The following is a 16,886-nucleotide window of genomic DNA, read 5'->3' as shown; positions in this document are numbered from 1 at the left end:
CACAAAAATATTTATTGTTTTTAAACACTATTAAGTAGAAATATGTTATATGTTATTTAGTATAATATTATATTAAATTTTAAGCGTCATGGTTTGTAGTTTCAGCTGCGTCTTGTTATTTTGTTAAATAAATGGGGAATGGCTCCCTGTTCTGTTTCGCTCAAGCTATTTGCCAATTGAAAAAGTATGCCAACTTCAAAAGTATTTTTGGCGCGTTTTAGCAACATTATACTTGCGGAATTTGCCGCATTTTGCAGTCTTATTGGTTCCTGTAAATTGTCTAAAATAATTTGTTTAAAATGAAATCACCAAAATTATATGTAATTAAAAGAGGTAAGTTTAACTTTATGATTATTTTAATGGTTATTTTGTTAAAAATGTGGGCAGGTATTGCAAATTTAATTTCTAAGAAAATGTGCATCATGCCTATGGTTACTTTGTCTAAGAAGAGCTTTAAATTATCCTATACTTTATGGAATGATAGATTTAACAGTTTTACATAAATATACATATAGTAATTATTATTTTATTTTTTAACAAAATCTTATAATATATGTACACATAAGTATGTAAATTCAAGTTGTGAAATAGGTGCTTTGTGTATGACATGTCTGGACATGTACGATGTAAGTATAGAACATGATTTTATATATGTATGTATGTATATACATACATATGTAGCTCTTTATGTATTGCATTTTAACAGTTAGGGTAATTAGCCGGCAATAGCTTAATTGCTATTTGCAAAACTTATAACTTTAATTTCTAAAAAATTGTAGAATTTAATTAGTCATTAATTTTCTACAGATGGGCGTAAAGAAGATATACACTTCGATAAAATCACTTCTCGTGTTCAAAAGCTCTGCTATGGCCTCAATATGGATTTCGTGGATCCGGTAAATAAAATTGACATGTATTATACATATCCACACATATGTTATATTTTCAAACAACGGTACATAGAAAGAGCTAACAACCTTTTAATTACTCCTAAAAGGTGGCCATCACGTTAAAGGTTATAAATGGCTTGTATTGTGGGGTCACCACCCAAGAGCTTGATAACTTGGCTGCTGAAATAGCGGCAAGTCTTACAACACAACATGCCGACTATGCAACGTTGGCTGCTCGCATAGCTATATCAAATTTGCATAAAGAAACTAAAAAAGTATTTTCCGGTAAGTGTTTTCACAAATTGTTTTTCATAAAGTTGAATAAAGCTTAAAAAACTCAACTATGGTTGCATGAATAACGTAAATATTCACATTTTCCTAATTAGATGTTATAAGTGCGCTCTATTTCCACGTGAGCGACGAAACGGGAAAACCAACTCCTATAATATCGGACTTTCATTATAATGTTGTAAAGCAGCATGCTGATCGCTTGAACTCTGCCATCATTTATGACCGCGATTTTGGTTATAATTATTTTGGTTTTAAAACGCTTGAACGTTCCTATTTGCTAAAATTGAACGGCAAAATTGTTGAGCGACCACAGCATATGTTAATGCGTGTTGCCATCGGTATACATGGCGAAGACATCGATGCAGCAATCGAAACTTACAACTTGCTTTCCGAACGTTATTTTACACATGCTTCTCCAACGCTATTCGCTGCTGCCACTAAGCAGCCGCAATTGTCATCATGCTTTCTACTGACCATGGTGGACGATTCCATCGATGGTATTTTCACATCTGCACATCAATGTGCATTGATTTCCAAATCTGCTGGCGGTATTGGTCTGAACGTACATTGCATACGTGCAAAAGGCACTGCAATTGCAGGTACAAATGGCACATCAAATGGTTTGGTGCCTATGTTGCGAGTGTTCAATAATGTAGCACGTTATGTGGATCAAGGTGGCGGTAAACGACCAGGTGCATTTGCCATCTACCTGGAACCATGGCATGCTGATATTTTCGAATTTTTGGATTTGAAAAAAAACACTGGCAAAGAAGAGCATCGCGCCAGAGATTTGTTCTATGCCTTATGGATACCTGATCTATTTATGAAACGTGTAGAAGCCGATGAAGACTGGTCGCTAATGTGTCCACACAAGTGTCCCGGTTTACATGAAGTATGGGGTGAAGAGTTCGAAAAGTTATATCTGAAATATGAACAGGAAGGACGTGCCAATAAGAAAATAAAAGCACAAAGTCTTTGGTTTAGCATTATTGAATCGCAAGTGGAGACCGGCACACCATACATGTTGTATAAAGATGCTTGTAATCGAAAGAGTAATCAACAGAATGTTGGCACAATTAAGTGTAGTAATTTATGTACCGAAATTGTGGAATATTCGTCACCCGATGAGGTAGCTGTGTGCAACTTGGCTTCGATCGCCTTGAATATGTTTGTCACACCCGAGAAAACGTATGACTTTAAGCGCCTCAAAGAAGTCACAAAGACCGTTACACGTAATCTGAATAAAATCATAGACATTAATCATTATCCCTTGCCGGAGGCAAGGAAATCGAATTTCAGACATCGTCCCATTGGTATTGGCATACAAGGTTTTGCCGACGCTTTAATTCTAATGCGTTATCCATACGAAAGTGAAGAAGCATTCCGTTTGAATCAGCAAATATTCGAAACTATTTACTATGGTGCCTTGGAAGCCAGTTGCGAATTAGCTGAAAACTATGGCACCTATGAAACGTATAAAGGTTCACCCGTTAGTAAGGGTATTCTACAGTATGACATGTGGGATAAAACACCAACTGATCTTTGGAATTGGACCGAATTGAAGGAGAAAATAAAGCAACATGGTGTCCGCAACTCTTTGCTGCTTGCGCCCATGCCAACTGCTTCAACAGCACAAATTATGGGCAACAATGAGTCATTTGAACCGTACACTTCCAATATTTATACACGTCGTGTGCTTTCGGGTGAATTTCAAGTTGTAAATCATCACTTGTTACGCGATCTAACCGAGTTGGGTCTGTGGGATGATGATATGAAGAATAATATTATAACCAGTCGCGGATCCATACAAAATATTGAATCCATACCACAGCACATACGCGATCTATACAAAACTGTTTGGGAGATTTCCGTGAAAACATCGATCAAAATGGCTGCAGATCGTGGTGCATTCATCGATCAGAGTCAGTCGTTCAACATACACGTGGCTGAGCCCAACTATGGTAAGCTCACTTCTATACATTTCTACGGCTGGAAGGCAGGTCTCAAGACTGGCATGTATTATTTGCGTACGAAACCAGCTGCAAATGCTATACAATTTACTGTGGATAAAGGCCGCAAGGAGACGAATGGTGAAATTAAAGCTCAGCCTCCGATAGATGAAGCTAGTTCACCAAATCGCAGTCAAAATCTGGCGGATATGGTTTGCTCACTGGAAAATAAAGATGCCTGTATGTCTTGCGGTTCATAAATTATTTTTCTTATGATTATAAAATAATATTATGTTTGTATTGAAATGAAATGTTTTAAAAGTTTCGAAATAAAAATTTAGTGTTAAGTGTAAGTTATTAAATAGCAGTTGTTTGCTTTGTTGTTTACAGAAATTTTAGTAAATACAGCCTTATTTGTAATCTGTAGTCATAAGCAACAAACACCATATTTTTAAGACGAAAATAATTTAAATTTTCGATAGTGTCCATTTCAAACAAATCATGAAAAACTTAATCTTTGGTGGTACTGAAGCTGATATCTTTGACTGAATTTAATTCACGTTCATTCAGGAAGACGACCATCACCAATCATTTATATGTATATACACATACGATCTCCAACGTTTCCTCCCATTCAAGATATAAAAAAGGTTGTTTAATTTTTAAATCATATTTACTTTTAATTAATACAATTCAAAATCTTAGGTATTAGCATATTTACCACAAAACTGTTGTGTCTTTTCTCTAATTGCACAGAGTACACTTTAAAATAATCATTCGTGACATAATTAATAATATTTGAGGCAGTATTTTCACCACTTCAAGCCAACAATAAGCGCTTCAACAATACCAACACCGACACCGCCAAGTACATCTAATATATAATTCCGTCTGAGTAAAATTCTTAACAAACACACACTTAGTGTCCACAAAAATATGGGCTTCCATAATCCCTCTGAAACTGGATTTAGCATTGTGAAAAACATGAATATAAATGTCGATCTGGACGCATGGCCTGAAGGAAAACTAAATTTATCAGATCCCAAGGTGAGCATATCTGAACACACTCTTGGTCGCCGACGTCGAAACTTTGCTTTCAACACAGCAATTATGATAATATCTAATATTAGACCAAATAGCAGTGTTAACTGCATTTCGCAAAGTGATTTGCTATCAGCTATCCAAAAAAATGCTAACCAGCCAGCCAACCAAACATTGCCGTTGCATGATAACTCCAAATATTTGAAATGTAGCCGTAATTTGCTAAATGGTATAAACAGGAATACAAATGTAACTAATGTTTTGGTACATAACACATCTAGTTTAAGAAGTACGCCGAGTACGCCGGAACGTTCCTTGGTCCCCTAGAAGAGATAAGTGTAGATAGGTATTTGTGTTTGCAGAAAATATAATTATTTAAAATTATTAGAAAATTACTCGAATGTAGGCAACATTTGCTTTCAAATTACTTTTCCCATTAGACTAATAAACAGTACAACTATAACATCTATCTAAAACTGATTTACCGGTATCTTAAGGAAAACTCTGTTCTGAACAAAATCGTGCTACATTTTCTTCTCATCTAATATACATATATTATAAATTAACATATAAAGACAATCAAAAGACATTCCCACATCTAGCAATTCCAAGTGTTGGATTGACATTACTCAACGAATATGGCACCAACGTTTAAAACAACTAATCACGTAGGAAAGGAGTGTCAAACATGTATTTAATTAATGCTAATATAAAACAATAATAATGTAATGAAATACAAACTTTTTCCAAAAATTCACCTACCATTATAAATTAATATTGTATAATTTACACGTATATTTTGACCTTTGTTATTACTAATTGTTGGAAACAGGAAAAAAGTGATCCCCAACTCTCCTGTCACTGGAAATCAGAGATAAAGAGATCCCCAACTCTCCTGTCACTGGAAATGAGAGAGCCGCTCACCTACCGAACTGTGACAATTTACTGGATTGGGTAGATTTTGCAATTGGAATGACTGGAACGGCCAGATTGAAATTATAGCAAAAATATATGTGAACGGAGGAATTTGTTGCCGCCGTTTAAGATCGCGAAATTTAAATATATTTCATGAAATGTTTTGTAATTTGATGCATAATAGAATTAATTTTCAATTACAATTAATTAAAAACATTTATTAATTGAGAACTAACAGGCTTAATTCACCTTATTAAGTATTGAAAGATCAAAAGTCAGTTGTTTTAATATACCATAAAATCATAAAAAAGGATTTAAGTAGTTTCGTCATATATTAAAAGTCCAATATATAATAATTTGCAATCGTAATAAATGTTGGGTGTTTTAATTTGAAATGCCCAAATATTCTTATTTTGTTCGATCTGGCCATAATGGAAAATGTTACAAAAAACACTTATTTTGAGGCGCTCTCACACTGGAATAAGTTGGGCATACCATTATCGCTGACGTATATGTAGTTTTGCACACATCTAAGTTTTTAATTATTTTTTCATAATATAAAATATCAAAACTGAAATTAAACTATTCAAAATAGTTTATATACTTATAAATAATAGCATTCGACCCTAATTTTGAATTAGTTTAAGAAAATTTCAAACATATTGAAGACATTTCTTATAATTACTACAGTATATCGAGATTGGCAACCCTGCGTTGTGAGAGGCTGCTGACTCGTTTATACGGGGAAAACCCCAAATCGTTGGAAATTCTATGGTAAGTGGGCGATGGAAGTGCTGTTGGCTAATGTGCTGAACACAATGACCGCGACAGACTGCAGCAGCACGACAGTGAACTGAAAATGGCGTTGTGAATCCTACTGCATGTACATTTGTGAGAAGGCAGCAACATAACAATGGCCGGCATGTACACAAGACAACGCAGTTGACCATTTTGCATGTACACAATTTCGTTGTGGCCATACTAATACCTTGCACTTCAATGAAATGTTAATATTTTGTTCAAAGAGAAATTTTTTAAGCAAAACATAAGTAAATAGATAAATTTATTTGTTTTAAATTTTCAATTGTTATTACAAATGATATAATAGAGCCATAATAGAGCTATTTTATGCTTTTATTTGTAAAATAACGTCAAGTTTGTTAGAGCTCTGTGAATAATTTTACATTTTACATGTTAGTGGCATCACCACTCTACCTCATCTCTCTACCTTCAATTCTACTGTCAACCCTTCTGTCGTTCTACTGTCGTTGGCAAATATAAGAATATATTGAAGTTAGCGAGAACGATAACTGTCGGCCTGCAGTCGTGTAGTCGTGCAGCTGTTAAAATAACAGTGTCCATAAAAACGTGTGTATTTTAATATTTGACAGATGTAGTTTGCAGTCTGTCGCGGTCATTGTGTTCAGCACATAATCATTTACATTGCGCTTTCATAAGATTCATTTGGTCATATGTGTTGGAAGAAACAGTGGTTCATAAACTGAAGTTATTACTGAAATTACTTTTTATAAGGAAGTTTAAAGAAATAACCTGGTTTGAAACTTTCGTCTTCGAAAATTATATCTATGTTTGGAAGTACCTACACTTGTGAACAATTTTTTTCAATAATGAAATTAAACAAACATAAAATAAGAAGTAGGTTATCTGATTTAAATTTTGGTACAATAATGCGTGTAGCTATAGCAAATGAGATTAAACCAAACATATAATTTATTATATCAAATAAACTAAATTAAATGCTGTTATAAAGACATATTAAAAAAATGATTACTAAAATAAAATATTTATTAAACTTTTTATTATTTGTCTTAGATTGTATAAATTTATAGTAATTATAAATAAAATTAAAATTGTTAGGCAAATTTACAGTTATTACCCACAGTGCAACTTCCTATATAAGTATGCGTGGAGTGGTATAATACGTTGCTCTCACTTCCCTCTTCATCTTTGCCCGCGATGATTTCCTCACCTAGCCCTAAAAATGTGCACTCGTGGCCGAGGGCTAATATGCCCGCTCCTGATTTTATGGAATCATCATGAAATATGTACATAGGTAAGTTTTAACATACATATGTACATACTTATGTACTAAGTATATGCTTTGATACCAAATATGTATATACGGATCAAATATAAGCAAACAAATCTGTAGGCGTAAATTTGTATACATTGGAATTAGCCTTAATTTTCTCATTTAACAGTGAAAATGCTCAATTCTGCTATTTTCGTGTTGAAACACGCTTATAATTTGTCTGTGGGAAGACTCCCTCATCTCTGCCGAGTACCCCTTCGAAAAGTTACGATATTTGAAACGGGAACCTTCTCTATGATAAACGGTCTCTGCTGTATATACCGTGGTATGCCAACTTCAAAAGTATTTTTGGCGCGTTTTAGCAACATTCTACTTGCGGAATTTGCCGCATTTTGCAGTCTTATTGGTTCCTGTAAATTGTCTAAAATAGTTTGTTTAAAATGAAATCACCAATATTATATGTAATTAAAAGAGGTAAGTTTAGCTTAATGACTATTTTAATGGTTATTTTGTTTAAAATGTGGGCAGGTATTGCAAATTTAATTTCTAAGAAAATGTACATCATGCTTATGGTTACTTTGTCTAAGAAGAGCGTTAAATTAGCCTATTCTATGATAGGTTTAACGGTTTTACATTAATTATCCCATGGCAGTCATTATTTTATTTTTTAACAAAATCTTATAATACGTACATACATACATATATACAAGTTGTGAAATATGTACATAGGTGCTTTGTGCACGACATGTCTGGACATGTACGATATATAGAACATGATTTTATATACATACATAAGTACATACTTATGTATCAGTTCGGGTAATTAGCCGGCAATAGCATAATTTCCATTTGCAAAAACTTATTATAACTTTAATTTCTATAAAATTTTAGAATTTAAATATAGTTATTAATTTTGTACAGATGGGCGTAAAGAAGATATACACAGCGATAAAATCAATTCTCGTGTTGAGAAACTCTGCTATGGCCTCAATATGGATTTCGTGGATCCGGTAAATAAAATTGACATGTATTATACATATACATACATACATATGTTATATTTTCAAACAACGATACATAGAAAGAGCTAACAACCTTTTAATTACTCCTAAAAGGTGGCCATCACGTCAAAGGTTATAAATGGCTTGTATTGTGGGGTCACCACCCAAGAGCTTGATAACTTGGCTGCTGAAATAGCGGCAAGTCTTACAACACAACATGCCGACTATGCAACGTTGGCTGCTCGCATAGCTATATCAAATTTGCATAAAAATACTAAAAAAGTATTTTCCGGTAAGTGTTTTCACAAATTTTTTTCCAACAAAGTTGAATAAAGCTTAAAAAACTCAACTATGGTTGCATGAATAACGTAAATATTCACATTTTCCTAATTAGATGTTATAAGTGCGCTCTATTTCCACGTGAGCGACGAAACGGGATTACCAACTCCTATAATATCGGACTTTCATTATAATGTCGTAAAGCAGAATGCTGATTGCTTAAACTCTGCCATTATTTATGCCCGCGATTTTGGTTATAATTATTTTGGTTTTAAAACGCTTGAACGTTCCTATTTGCTAAAATTGAACGGCAAAATTGTTGAGCGACCACAGCATATGTTAATGCGTGTTGCCATCGGTATACATGGCGAAGACATCGATGCAGCAATCGAAACTTACAACTTGCTTTCCGAACGTTATTTTACACATGCTTCTCCAACGCTTTTCGCTGCTGCCACTAAGCAGCCGCAATTGTCATCATGCTTTCTACTGACCATGGTGGACGATTCCATTGATGGTATTTTCACATCTGCACATCAATGTGCATTGATTTCCAAATCTGCTGGCGGTATTGGTCTGAACGTACATTGCATACGTGCAAAAGGCACTGCAATTGTGGGTACAAATAGCACATCAAATGGTTTGGTGCCTATGTTGCGAGTGTTCAATAATATAGCACGCTATGTGGATCAAGGGTGCGGTAAACGGCCCGGCGCCTTTGCCATCTACCTCGAACCATGGCATGCTGATATTTTCGAATTTTTGGAATTGAAGAAAAACACTGGTAAAGAAGAGCATCGCGCCAGAGATTTGTTCTATGCCTTGTGGATTCCTGATCTATTTATGAAACGTGTAGAAGCCGATGAAGACTGGTCGCTAATGTGTCCACACAAGTGTCCCGGTTTACATGAAGTATGGGGTGAAGAGTTCGAAAAGTTATATCTGAAATATGAACAGGAAGGACGTGCCAATAAGAAAATAAAAGCACAAAGTCTTTGGTTTAGCATTATTGAATCGCAAGTGGAGACCGGCACACCATACATGTTGTATAAAGATGCTTGTAATCGAAAGAGTAATCAACAGAATGTTGGCACAATTAAATGTAGTAATTTATGTACCGAAATTGTGGAATATTCGGCACCCGATGAGGTAGCTGTGTGCAACTTGGCTTCGATCGCCTTGAATATATTTGTCACACCCGAGAAAACGTATGACTTTAAGCGCCTCAAAGAAGTCACAAAGACCGTTACACGTAATCTGAATAAAATCATAGACATTAATCATTATCCCTTGCCGGAGGCAAGGAAATCGAATTTCAGACATCGTCCCATTGGTATTGGCATACAAGGTTTTGCCGACGCTTTAATTCTAATGCGTTACCCATACGAAAGTGAAGAAGCATTCCGTTTGAATCAGCAAATATTCGAAACTATTTACTATGGCGCCTTGGAAGCCAGTTGCGAATTAGCTGAAAACTATGGCACCTATGAAACGTATAAAGGTTCACCCGTTAGTAAGGGTATTCTACAGTATGACATGTGGGATAAAACACCAACTGATCTTTGGAATTGGACCGAATTGAAGGAGAAAATAAAGCAACATGGTGTCCGCAACTCTTTGCTGCTTGCGCCCATGCCAACTGCTTCAACAGCACAAATTATGGGCAACAATGAGTCATTTGAACCGTACACTTCCAATATTTATACACGTCGTGTGCTTTCGGGTGAATTTCAAGTTGTAAATCATCACTTGTTACGCGATCTAACCGAGTTGGGTTTGTGGGATGATGATATGAAGAATAATATTATAACCAGTCGCGGATCCATACAAAATATTGAATGCATACCACAGCACATACGCGATCTATACAAAACAGTTTGGGAGATTTCCGTGAAAACATCGATCAAAATGGCTGCAGATCGTGGTGCATTCATCGATCAGAGTCAGTCGTTCAACATACACGTGGCTGAGCCCAACTATGGTAAGCTCACTTCTATACATTTCTACGGCTGGAAGGCAGGTCTCAAGACTGGCATGTATTATTTGCGTACGAAACCAGCTGCAAATGCTATACAATTTACTGTGGATAAAGGCCGCAAGGAGACGAATGGTGAAATTAAAACTCAGCCTTTGGTAGATGAAGTTGGTTCACCAAATCGCAGCCGAAATCTGGCGGATATGGTTTGCTCACTGGAAAGCAAAGATGCCTGTATGTCGTGCGGCTCATAAATTATTTGAAATAAAAATTTAGTGTTAAGTGTAAGTTATTAAATAGCAGTTTTTTGCTTTGTGTAAGAGGTGTTTTGAAATGTTTGCATGAACTTTAATAAATACAGCCTAATTTGAAATCTATAGTCATAAAAAACAAAATCTATATTTTTAAAACTTTCGAAAATAATTTAAATTTTCGATAATGTCCCTTTCAAACAATTCATGAAAAACTTAATGTTCGATAGCACTGAAGCTACAATACCCTTCCCAAATAAAAAAAGTTTCCATTCCGGAGATTGTACCGTTTTCCGTGCCATTTTTGCTGATGATATCTTATCAAATAAAAAAGTTTTCCTCACAAAAACTTAATTTTGCACGGTTAGTTTGTATAGCAGCTATTGGGGTGGCGAGTAGCTTCTTAGTGAGAAAAGCACATGTGCCAAATTTCAGATCGATGTCTCAAAAACCGAGTCTAGTTCGCGTACATTCATACAGACAGACGGGCATTACGAAGCATTTTTATACGCACATTGTACGGTATTCCTGTTATTCAGGATACTTAAATGCTTGTTATAGTTTTAAAACATTTATTTTTTTATTAATACAATACAAAATCTTAAGTGTTAGCATATTTATCACAAAATTGTCGTGTCTTTTATCTCATTGCACAGAGTACACTTCATACTCCTATGCTTAGTTTGTTAATGAGTCACATCAATTTTTATTTTGGCTAACGTTTTGCTTAACAAATATACAACTTTTTAATACAATACAAAAAAAAAAAAAATAATTTTTATTCTTCTCCACCGGGCAAATAATCATTCGTGACATAATTAATAATGTTTGAGGCAGCATTTTCACCAATCCACAGTAGACCAACAATAAGCGCTTCAACAATACCAACACCCATACCGCCAAGTACATCTAATATATAATGCCGGCTGAGTAAAACTCTTGACAAACACACACTTAGTGTCCACGAAAATATGGGCATCCATAATATTTCTGAAACTGGATTTAGCATTGTGAAAAACATGAATATAAACGCCGATCTGGACGCATGACCTGAAGGAAAACTAAATTTATCAGGTCCCAAGGTGAGCATATCTGTACACACTGCTGGTCGCCGACGTCGAAAGATTGCTTTCAACACCGCAATTATGATAATATCTAATATTAGTCCAAATAGCAGATTTAACTGCATTTGGTAAAGTGATTTGCTATCAGCTATCCAAATAAATGCTAACCAGCCAGCCAACCAAGCAATGCCGTTGCATGATATCTCCAAACATTTGCAATGTAGCCGTAATTTGGTAAATGGTATATATTGGAATACAAATGTTACTAATTTTTTTGTCCATAACACATCTAGTTTAAGCACTTCGCCGAGTACGCCGGAACGTTCCTTGGTTCCCTGAAAGAGATAAGTGTAGATAGGTATTTGAGTTTGCAGAAAATATAATTATTTAAAATAAAAAATCTACCTAAAACTAATTTACCGATATCTTAAGGAAGACTGTGCTCTTACCAAAATCATACTACATTTTCTTCACAGCTGGTATATATTAATCATGAACATATAAAAACAATCAAAAGTCATTCCACACCTAGCAATTACAAGTGCTTACTGGATATTACTCAACGAATAAGGCACCAAAGTTTAAAGCAACGAATCATGTAGGAAAGGAGTGTCAAATCTGTATTTAATTCATGCTAATATAAAACAATAATAATGTAACGAAATATACACATTTTTTCCAAAAATTCACCTACCATTATAAATTAATTTTGTTCAATTTACACGTATATTTTGCACCTTTGTTATTACTAATTGTTGCAAATATTTAATCAAGTGTAGGCGCATAGGGTGGTCATAATGAATCAAAATAAGTTTGTGTAGTGTTGGTTAACTTATAAAATTTAAGATATTTTTTGTTTGTCAAAACGTTTAAACTGACCCTTCCAATAATTAAGAAATGAAAAAAAAGTTATATACTTAATTTTATCTTTTGTTTTTCTCATTGTGCTATTAAAATGGAGTATACAACATTATTCACAGTTGCGATTATTATTAAGGCAAATTGGGTTTCATTTACAATAGCAGTGACCATTATAGGTGTCAATATATTCTCTCTAAATTGGAATATTAATTATCATTGCAATTAAGCTTCGGTCCAGCTAGGTCTAACGCCACCGTTCGTGTTATTGCGTACGATAGTGTTTCGATAAACGTTGACTTTGGCATGGAATACATTGCTAGTTTTATTTCATAATCACGTAATCCTCTTATAAAACTCTGAATCTTAGTTGTTTCAAGTAAATCCTTGGAACCATTAGCGTACGTTAAATTGCTAAGGCGTTCAATATCGTTGGCATAATCTAGTATTGTCTCATTAGGTTTCTGCACGCGATTAACTAGTTGCATATTGTTTATTTGTCGCCAGTGCTCACTACCATATTTTCTTTCCAACTCAGCCATAACAGCTTCATAATTAAGATTCGTTATATTCGTGAAGGTTTGCAGGATCGCGGTAGCAGGGCCTTTAATAGCTAAAACCAATGCAGCTAACTTCTCCACATCGTTCCATTTATTAAGCTTTACAGACATTTCAAATTGTAGTTTGAAAATTGAAATAGGCATCGTTTCATCGAATGTTGGTGGAGTTGTGTGAAAAGTGTCAACGACTTTTGGTAGATTATTGTCAAGTATTTCATTCCTACAAACGTTTATGTGGTGCCTTTCCGCATTTCTATCAGTAGCTTGGATTTCATTTTCAACCTTCGGATGACTTTTCTGCCAATCACGTTCTAATTTTTCTTGTCTTGCACTCAGTTGTCCATTGATCGCTTCGATGTGTAATAGCCTTTCTTCCATTTTCTTTAGGTGCACAGATAAATTTAAACGCCACTTAGCCAAGTCAGCATAGGCACGTTCTCCCATTACCAATGCATTTTGCTGTATACGTTCTTCCAATAGCGTTGCACTATCCTGCACATGTTCCTTCAATTGCGCGGAATTTTTAACTATATCATCTGCGAAACGTTGTTGTATATCATCAACTTGTGTGGTATTTTGTATCAAACTCTCTTGTACCCCCGCTATTGCAGACAATAAAGTGGTCATTCCCATAGAAACCGCGGTACGAGTCTCATTGTCAAAAACTGCTAAAGCCTGTAATTCGTTGTCATTTTTGGATACCACATCGGAAAACTGATACTTTTCGCTATTTTCCCCACGGGCCTCCATTGATTGTAATAGTCGCGCCTGCAATTTCGATTTGCTCCCTTTCGTTAGCAATTGTCTTGCTTCCAATTCCTTTTTTAATTGCCTTACGCTTAAATCAAGAAGTCTAGGCATGTATAAACCTTACTTTACCACACTTTTGACTTAACAATTAACTCCACAACCACGAAAAGATTACACAAAATTTCAAAATTAAAAATTGTGTGCTAATTGACAATTAATTAATGTAACGGACACCTGAATTTTCAACGCCATTGGAGGGACATTCCAGATCATTCGTTTTCCTTCATATCGTATACGGTATTTTCCAGAATTTGTTAATGCGCCTGCCGGACGTTGTTAAATCCAACGCCAATTCGTTAAAGTTATAGCGATCGGTCGATGTAATAAAAAGCTTCTATAAAAAAAACTATTGAAGCTTTTAAAAACTCAAAAGTTTATTGTAGGTATGTATATTGAACATAAAATTTATTTAACCCAAATTCATAAAATTATTTACAATTTAAAAATAAACCTGTTCATACCAATTTTAAATACATATGGCAACTTCTTTGGTACATTAGGTTTGTTTTAAAACTTCTAGTATCTATTAGCTTTCACGAAGAACAAGAAGGAAATTAATTTTTCACATTCACTTCATATCAACACTTAAAAATTAATGAATAGAGTTTTCATCATTCAAACAATGAAAATAGACAAATTCAATGCAAATGGGTTAAACATCGGTTTTTTACATATACAATATAATATAAGATAAATTTCACAAGCAGAAACTTGCAGCTCTCTTTGATTCTTACGCTCTTGCTTGCTGGTGATAGTTAGCCCTTAGGGAACAAACCTGTTGTGTTTAGGTGTTTACATATGTTTTGTGTTATCTGTGATTTTCTTAAATTTAATACAAGCTCCACACTTTTGTTTCGAGCGTGTAGCACATTAGAGTAATATTTGAAAAAATGTTGAATGGAATAGTGGCGGAACCCTCTGTATACTTCTTCGAGGGAGTAGAAAAGCTTTTGGAAATTTGGTTCGAAGATGATGATAACGACGAATGTGATTTGAGGAAAATACCCAGGTAGTGTTTATATTTGATTGGAAGTGTAAGAGTGGTAACATTGATACTTACATTTATGTGATAAATAGCACAATAGTTATTAGTGCAGTGAGTAATTATCAGCAAAATATGTATAAATTTGGTATCAGCTATTGAGACATTCTGAAGCTTATGCGTATGTTACTCCACTATCGCAGTAACTTAGCCGAATATTGGCCGGATATAAAACGGTGTCGTTCCGGTTCCGCAGATCAGACTTTGTTACAATTTTCAGCAATCAATTATTGATGGCAATTGGTGATAAGAACGGAAACTATTAGATACACAGGCTGTATATGCCGACAGTTTTAAAAATATATTGTATATATGCCTGGTTTTTGTACATACCGGCATACATACACATTTTTAAGTATTGCCCTTATCACTAAGTACCAATCCTTACAAAAGGTTATCAAAAATTTGCCCTTTTAAAATGCTGATTATCTGAGCAAGCCTTAAACTTTTTTAATTATTAGGCGCACGCACAATTTTGAACATGCTTTCTATTTCTATAAAATTGTTTATAATTTCAGAGCTAGCTGGGAAACATTACTACAATCAGTAAAATGTGAAATCATTAGTTTTACCAAAAATGATGCCATAGATGCTTATGTATTAAGGTAATTAATTTCATAAATATATATGTATGTATAACTGAACTTATTCATTGTATGCTACCACAATTGCAGTGAAAGTAGCATGTTCGTTTCGAAGAAGCGCTGGATTTTAAAAACATGCGGCTCCACAACATTGCTGAAGAGTTTGAAACCACTTTTGGAGCTAGTGCCTCAATATGGTTTCACAGAAATAACCGATTTATTTTACTCCAGAAAGAATTTCTCACGTCCTGAGTTGCAGGTAGGTGTAATTATTTCGGTTGTCAATGCATATATTACCAACACACATCACTTTCAGGCCTTTCCACATCGTGGTTTTTGTGAAGAAGTCGAATACCTTGACACCGTCTTCGAAGAAGGTCGCTCATACTGTTTAGGTTCAATCAATAGAGAATGCTGGTATTTATATACTTTCAGTAAGTATAAGAAGGAAGTGATGCGGCCACGTAAACTCGATAATGCCGAACCAGATCAGACTATTGAGATTTTGATGCAAAATTTAGACAAGGATGTTATGGCCAAATTTTCGAAAGAGAAATACGAAACCGGTGCAGAGGTTACAAAGGTGGGTAAACAGGAAAACAGCATTTAAAATTTTATTAAAATAAATTTGTATTAATTATAGGCTACAGGCATAGATAAATTACTGCCTAATATGATAATTGATGATTTCCTTTTTGATCCGTGTGGTTACTCAATGAATGGCATAGCAGACAAGGTAAGAAATCATAATAAATAAACAGCGCTATTTACTTAAATGATCGTATGTACACAATTAACCCATTGCAGGGAGAATATATGACAATACATATAACACCTGAAAGCAATTTTTCTTATGTTAGTTTTGAAAGCAATGTGTCCATGAATAACTATGCCGAACTTATAAACCGAGTGGTAAAAACTTTCAAACCCGGCAAGTTTGTGGTAACCATCTTTGCAAATAAGGTGTGTATTAGTGACCTTGTATAATAATTTTCCATAAATTTTTATATTACCGCTCAACTTTTATTAGGCATCGCCTGCTTATGCTACCATAAAAGAGTTGGAACTCGAATATGCGGAAAAGACCAGCTGGAAGCGCTCGAACATGCAGTATTGCAGTTTTCCATTATACAATTTGCTGTTCGCACAATATTGTCAATGTCCTTGAGATTACTGACAAACAATATATACTTAGTACACTTCCTAGAAAATCTCCAATATATTTTAATTACAGGACATCAGTAAGCTCATTTCTGTTCAATTATGTAATAGATTGTAAAATAAAAGTTATATATAAACATTAGTATAGAACAAACAAATAGT

At 34.6% G+C, this 16,886-nt stretch overlaps 5 protein-coding genes and 1 pseudogene across 6 annotated transcripts; 3 read left to right on the top strand and 3 right to left on the bottom strand.

The window, feature by feature from the left end:
* The first annotated feature begins 214 nt into the window (after nt 1-214).
* On the top strand, nt 215-3,442 carry LOC120768053 (ribonucleoside-diphosphate reductase large subunit). Its single transcript, XM_040094570.1, has 4 exons — nt 215-333; nt 808-896; nt 998-1,175; nt 1,277-3,442. The coding sequence occupies exons 1-4, from the start codon at nt 300-302 to the stop codon at nt 3,388-3,390; spliced, it is 2,415 nt and encodes an 804-aa protein (XP_039950504.1). The 5' UTR covers nt 215-299; the 3' UTR covers nt 3,391-3,442.
* A 342-nt stretch (nt 3,443-3,784) lies between these two features.
* On the bottom strand, nt 3,785-4,797 carry LOC120768859 (annotated as a pseudogene).
* A 2,713-nt stretch (nt 4,798-7,510) lies between these two features.
* Nucleotides 7,511-10,719, top strand: LOC120768993 (ribonucleoside-diphosphate reductase large subunit-like). Its single transcript, XM_040095827.1, has 4 exons — nt 7,511-7,613; nt 8,061-8,149; nt 8,255-8,432; nt 8,535-10,719. Exons 1-4 carry the CDS (start codon nt 7,580-7,582, stop codon nt 10,646-10,648), a joined length of 2,415 nt encoding a protein of 804 aa, XP_039951761.1. The 5' UTR covers nt 7,511-7,579; the 3' UTR covers nt 10,649-10,719.
* A 484-nt stretch (nt 10,720-11,203) lies between these two features.
* On the bottom strand, nt 11,204-12,570 carry LOC120769073 (phospholipid phosphatase 6). Of its 2 annotated transcripts, none has more exons than XM_040095932.1 (2): nt 12,404-12,570; nt 11,204-12,044 (listed from the first exon to the last, which is right to left on the bottom strand). In XM_040095932.1, exons 1-2 carry the CDS (start codon nt 12,404-12,406, stop codon nt 11,424-11,426), a joined length of 624 nt encoding a protein of 207 aa, XP_039951866.1. In that variant the 5' UTR covers nt 12,407-12,570; the 3' UTR covers nt 11,204-11,423. The 2 variants fall into 2 exon arrangements, with proteins under 2 accessions (XP_039951866.1, XP_039951865.1); XM_040095931.1 differs by lacking the exon at nt 12,404-12,570 and adding an exon at nt 12,159-12,294.
* A 53-nt stretch (nt 12,571-12,623) lies between these two features.
* On the bottom strand, nt 12,624-14,097 carry LOC120769072. Its single transcript, XM_040095930.1, has one exon. The coding sequence runs from the start codon at nt 13,986-13,988 to the stop codon at nt 12,777-12,779; it is 1,212 nt and encodes a 403-aa protein (XP_039951864.1). The 5' UTR covers nt 13,989-14,097; the 3' UTR covers nt 12,624-12,776.
* A 730-nt stretch (nt 14,098-14,827) lies between these two features.
* LOC120768893 (S-adenosylmethionine decarboxylase proenzyme) lies at nt 14,828-16,882 on the top strand. Its single transcript, XM_040095646.1, has 7 exons — nt 14,828-14,946; nt 15,498-15,584; nt 15,654-15,822; nt 15,880-16,146; nt 16,207-16,299; nt 16,371-16,526; nt 16,594-16,882. Exons 1-7 carry the CDS (start codon nt 14,828-14,830, stop codon nt 16,729-16,731), a joined length of 1,029 nt encoding a protein of 342 aa, XP_039951580.1. The 3' UTR covers nt 16,732-16,882.
* Nucleotides 16,883-16,886: the final 4 nt, after the last annotated feature.

The sequence above is a fragment of the Bactrocera tryoni genome, chromosome 2, assembly GCF_016617805.1.
Source record: "Bactrocera tryoni isolate S06 chromosome 2, CSIRO_BtryS06_freeze2, whole genome shotgun sequence".
In the NCBI taxonomy this organism is placed as follows: Eukaryota; Metazoa; Arthropoda; class Insecta; order Diptera; family Tephritidae; genus Bactrocera; species Bactrocera tryoni.
The sequence above is the reverse complement of the archived record's forward strand: the minus strand, read 5'-3'. Positions and strand labels throughout refer to the sequence as shown.

Bases quoted from the DNA above. Each gene is read 5' to 3' on its own strand.
- LOC120768993 (XM_040095827.1), top strand. From the start codon at position 7,580: ATGAAATCACCAATATTATATGTAATTAAAAGAG. The intron at 8,150-8,254 runs GTAAATAAAATT...TACTCCTAAAAG, and splicing joins ATATGGATTTCGTGGATCCG to GTGGCCATCACGTCAAAGGT. The intron at 8,433-8,534 runs GTAAGTGTTTTC...TTTCCTAATTAG, and splicing joins TACTAAAAAAGTATTTTCCG to ATGTTATAAGTGCGCTCTAT.
- LOC120768893 (XM_040095646.1), top strand. From the start codon at position 14,828: ATGTTGAATGGAATAGTGGCGGAACCCTCTGTATACTTCTTCGAGGGA. The intron at 14,947-15,497 runs GTAGTGTTTATA...TTATAATTTCAG, and splicing joins GATTTGAGGAAAATACCCAG to AGCTAGCTGGGAAACATTAC. The intron at 16,527-16,593 runs GTGTGTATTAGT...AACTTTTATTAG, and splicing joins TAACCATCTTTGCAAATAAG to GCATCGCCTGCTTATGCTAC.
- LOC120768053 (XM_040094570.1), top strand. From the start codon at position 300: ATGAAATCACCAAAATTATATGTAATTAAAAGAG. The intron at 334-807 runs GTAAGTTTAACT...AATTTTCTACAG, and splicing joins ATTATATGTAATTAAAAGAG to ATGGGCGTAAAGAAGATATA. The intron at 897-997 runs GTAAATAAAATT...TACTCCTAAAAG, and splicing joins ATATGGATTTCGTGGATCCG to GTGGCCATCACGTTAAAGGT.
- LOC120769072 (XM_040095930.1), bottom strand. From the start codon at position 13,988: ATGCCTAGACTTCTTGATTTAAGCGTAAGGCAATTAAAAAAGGAATTG.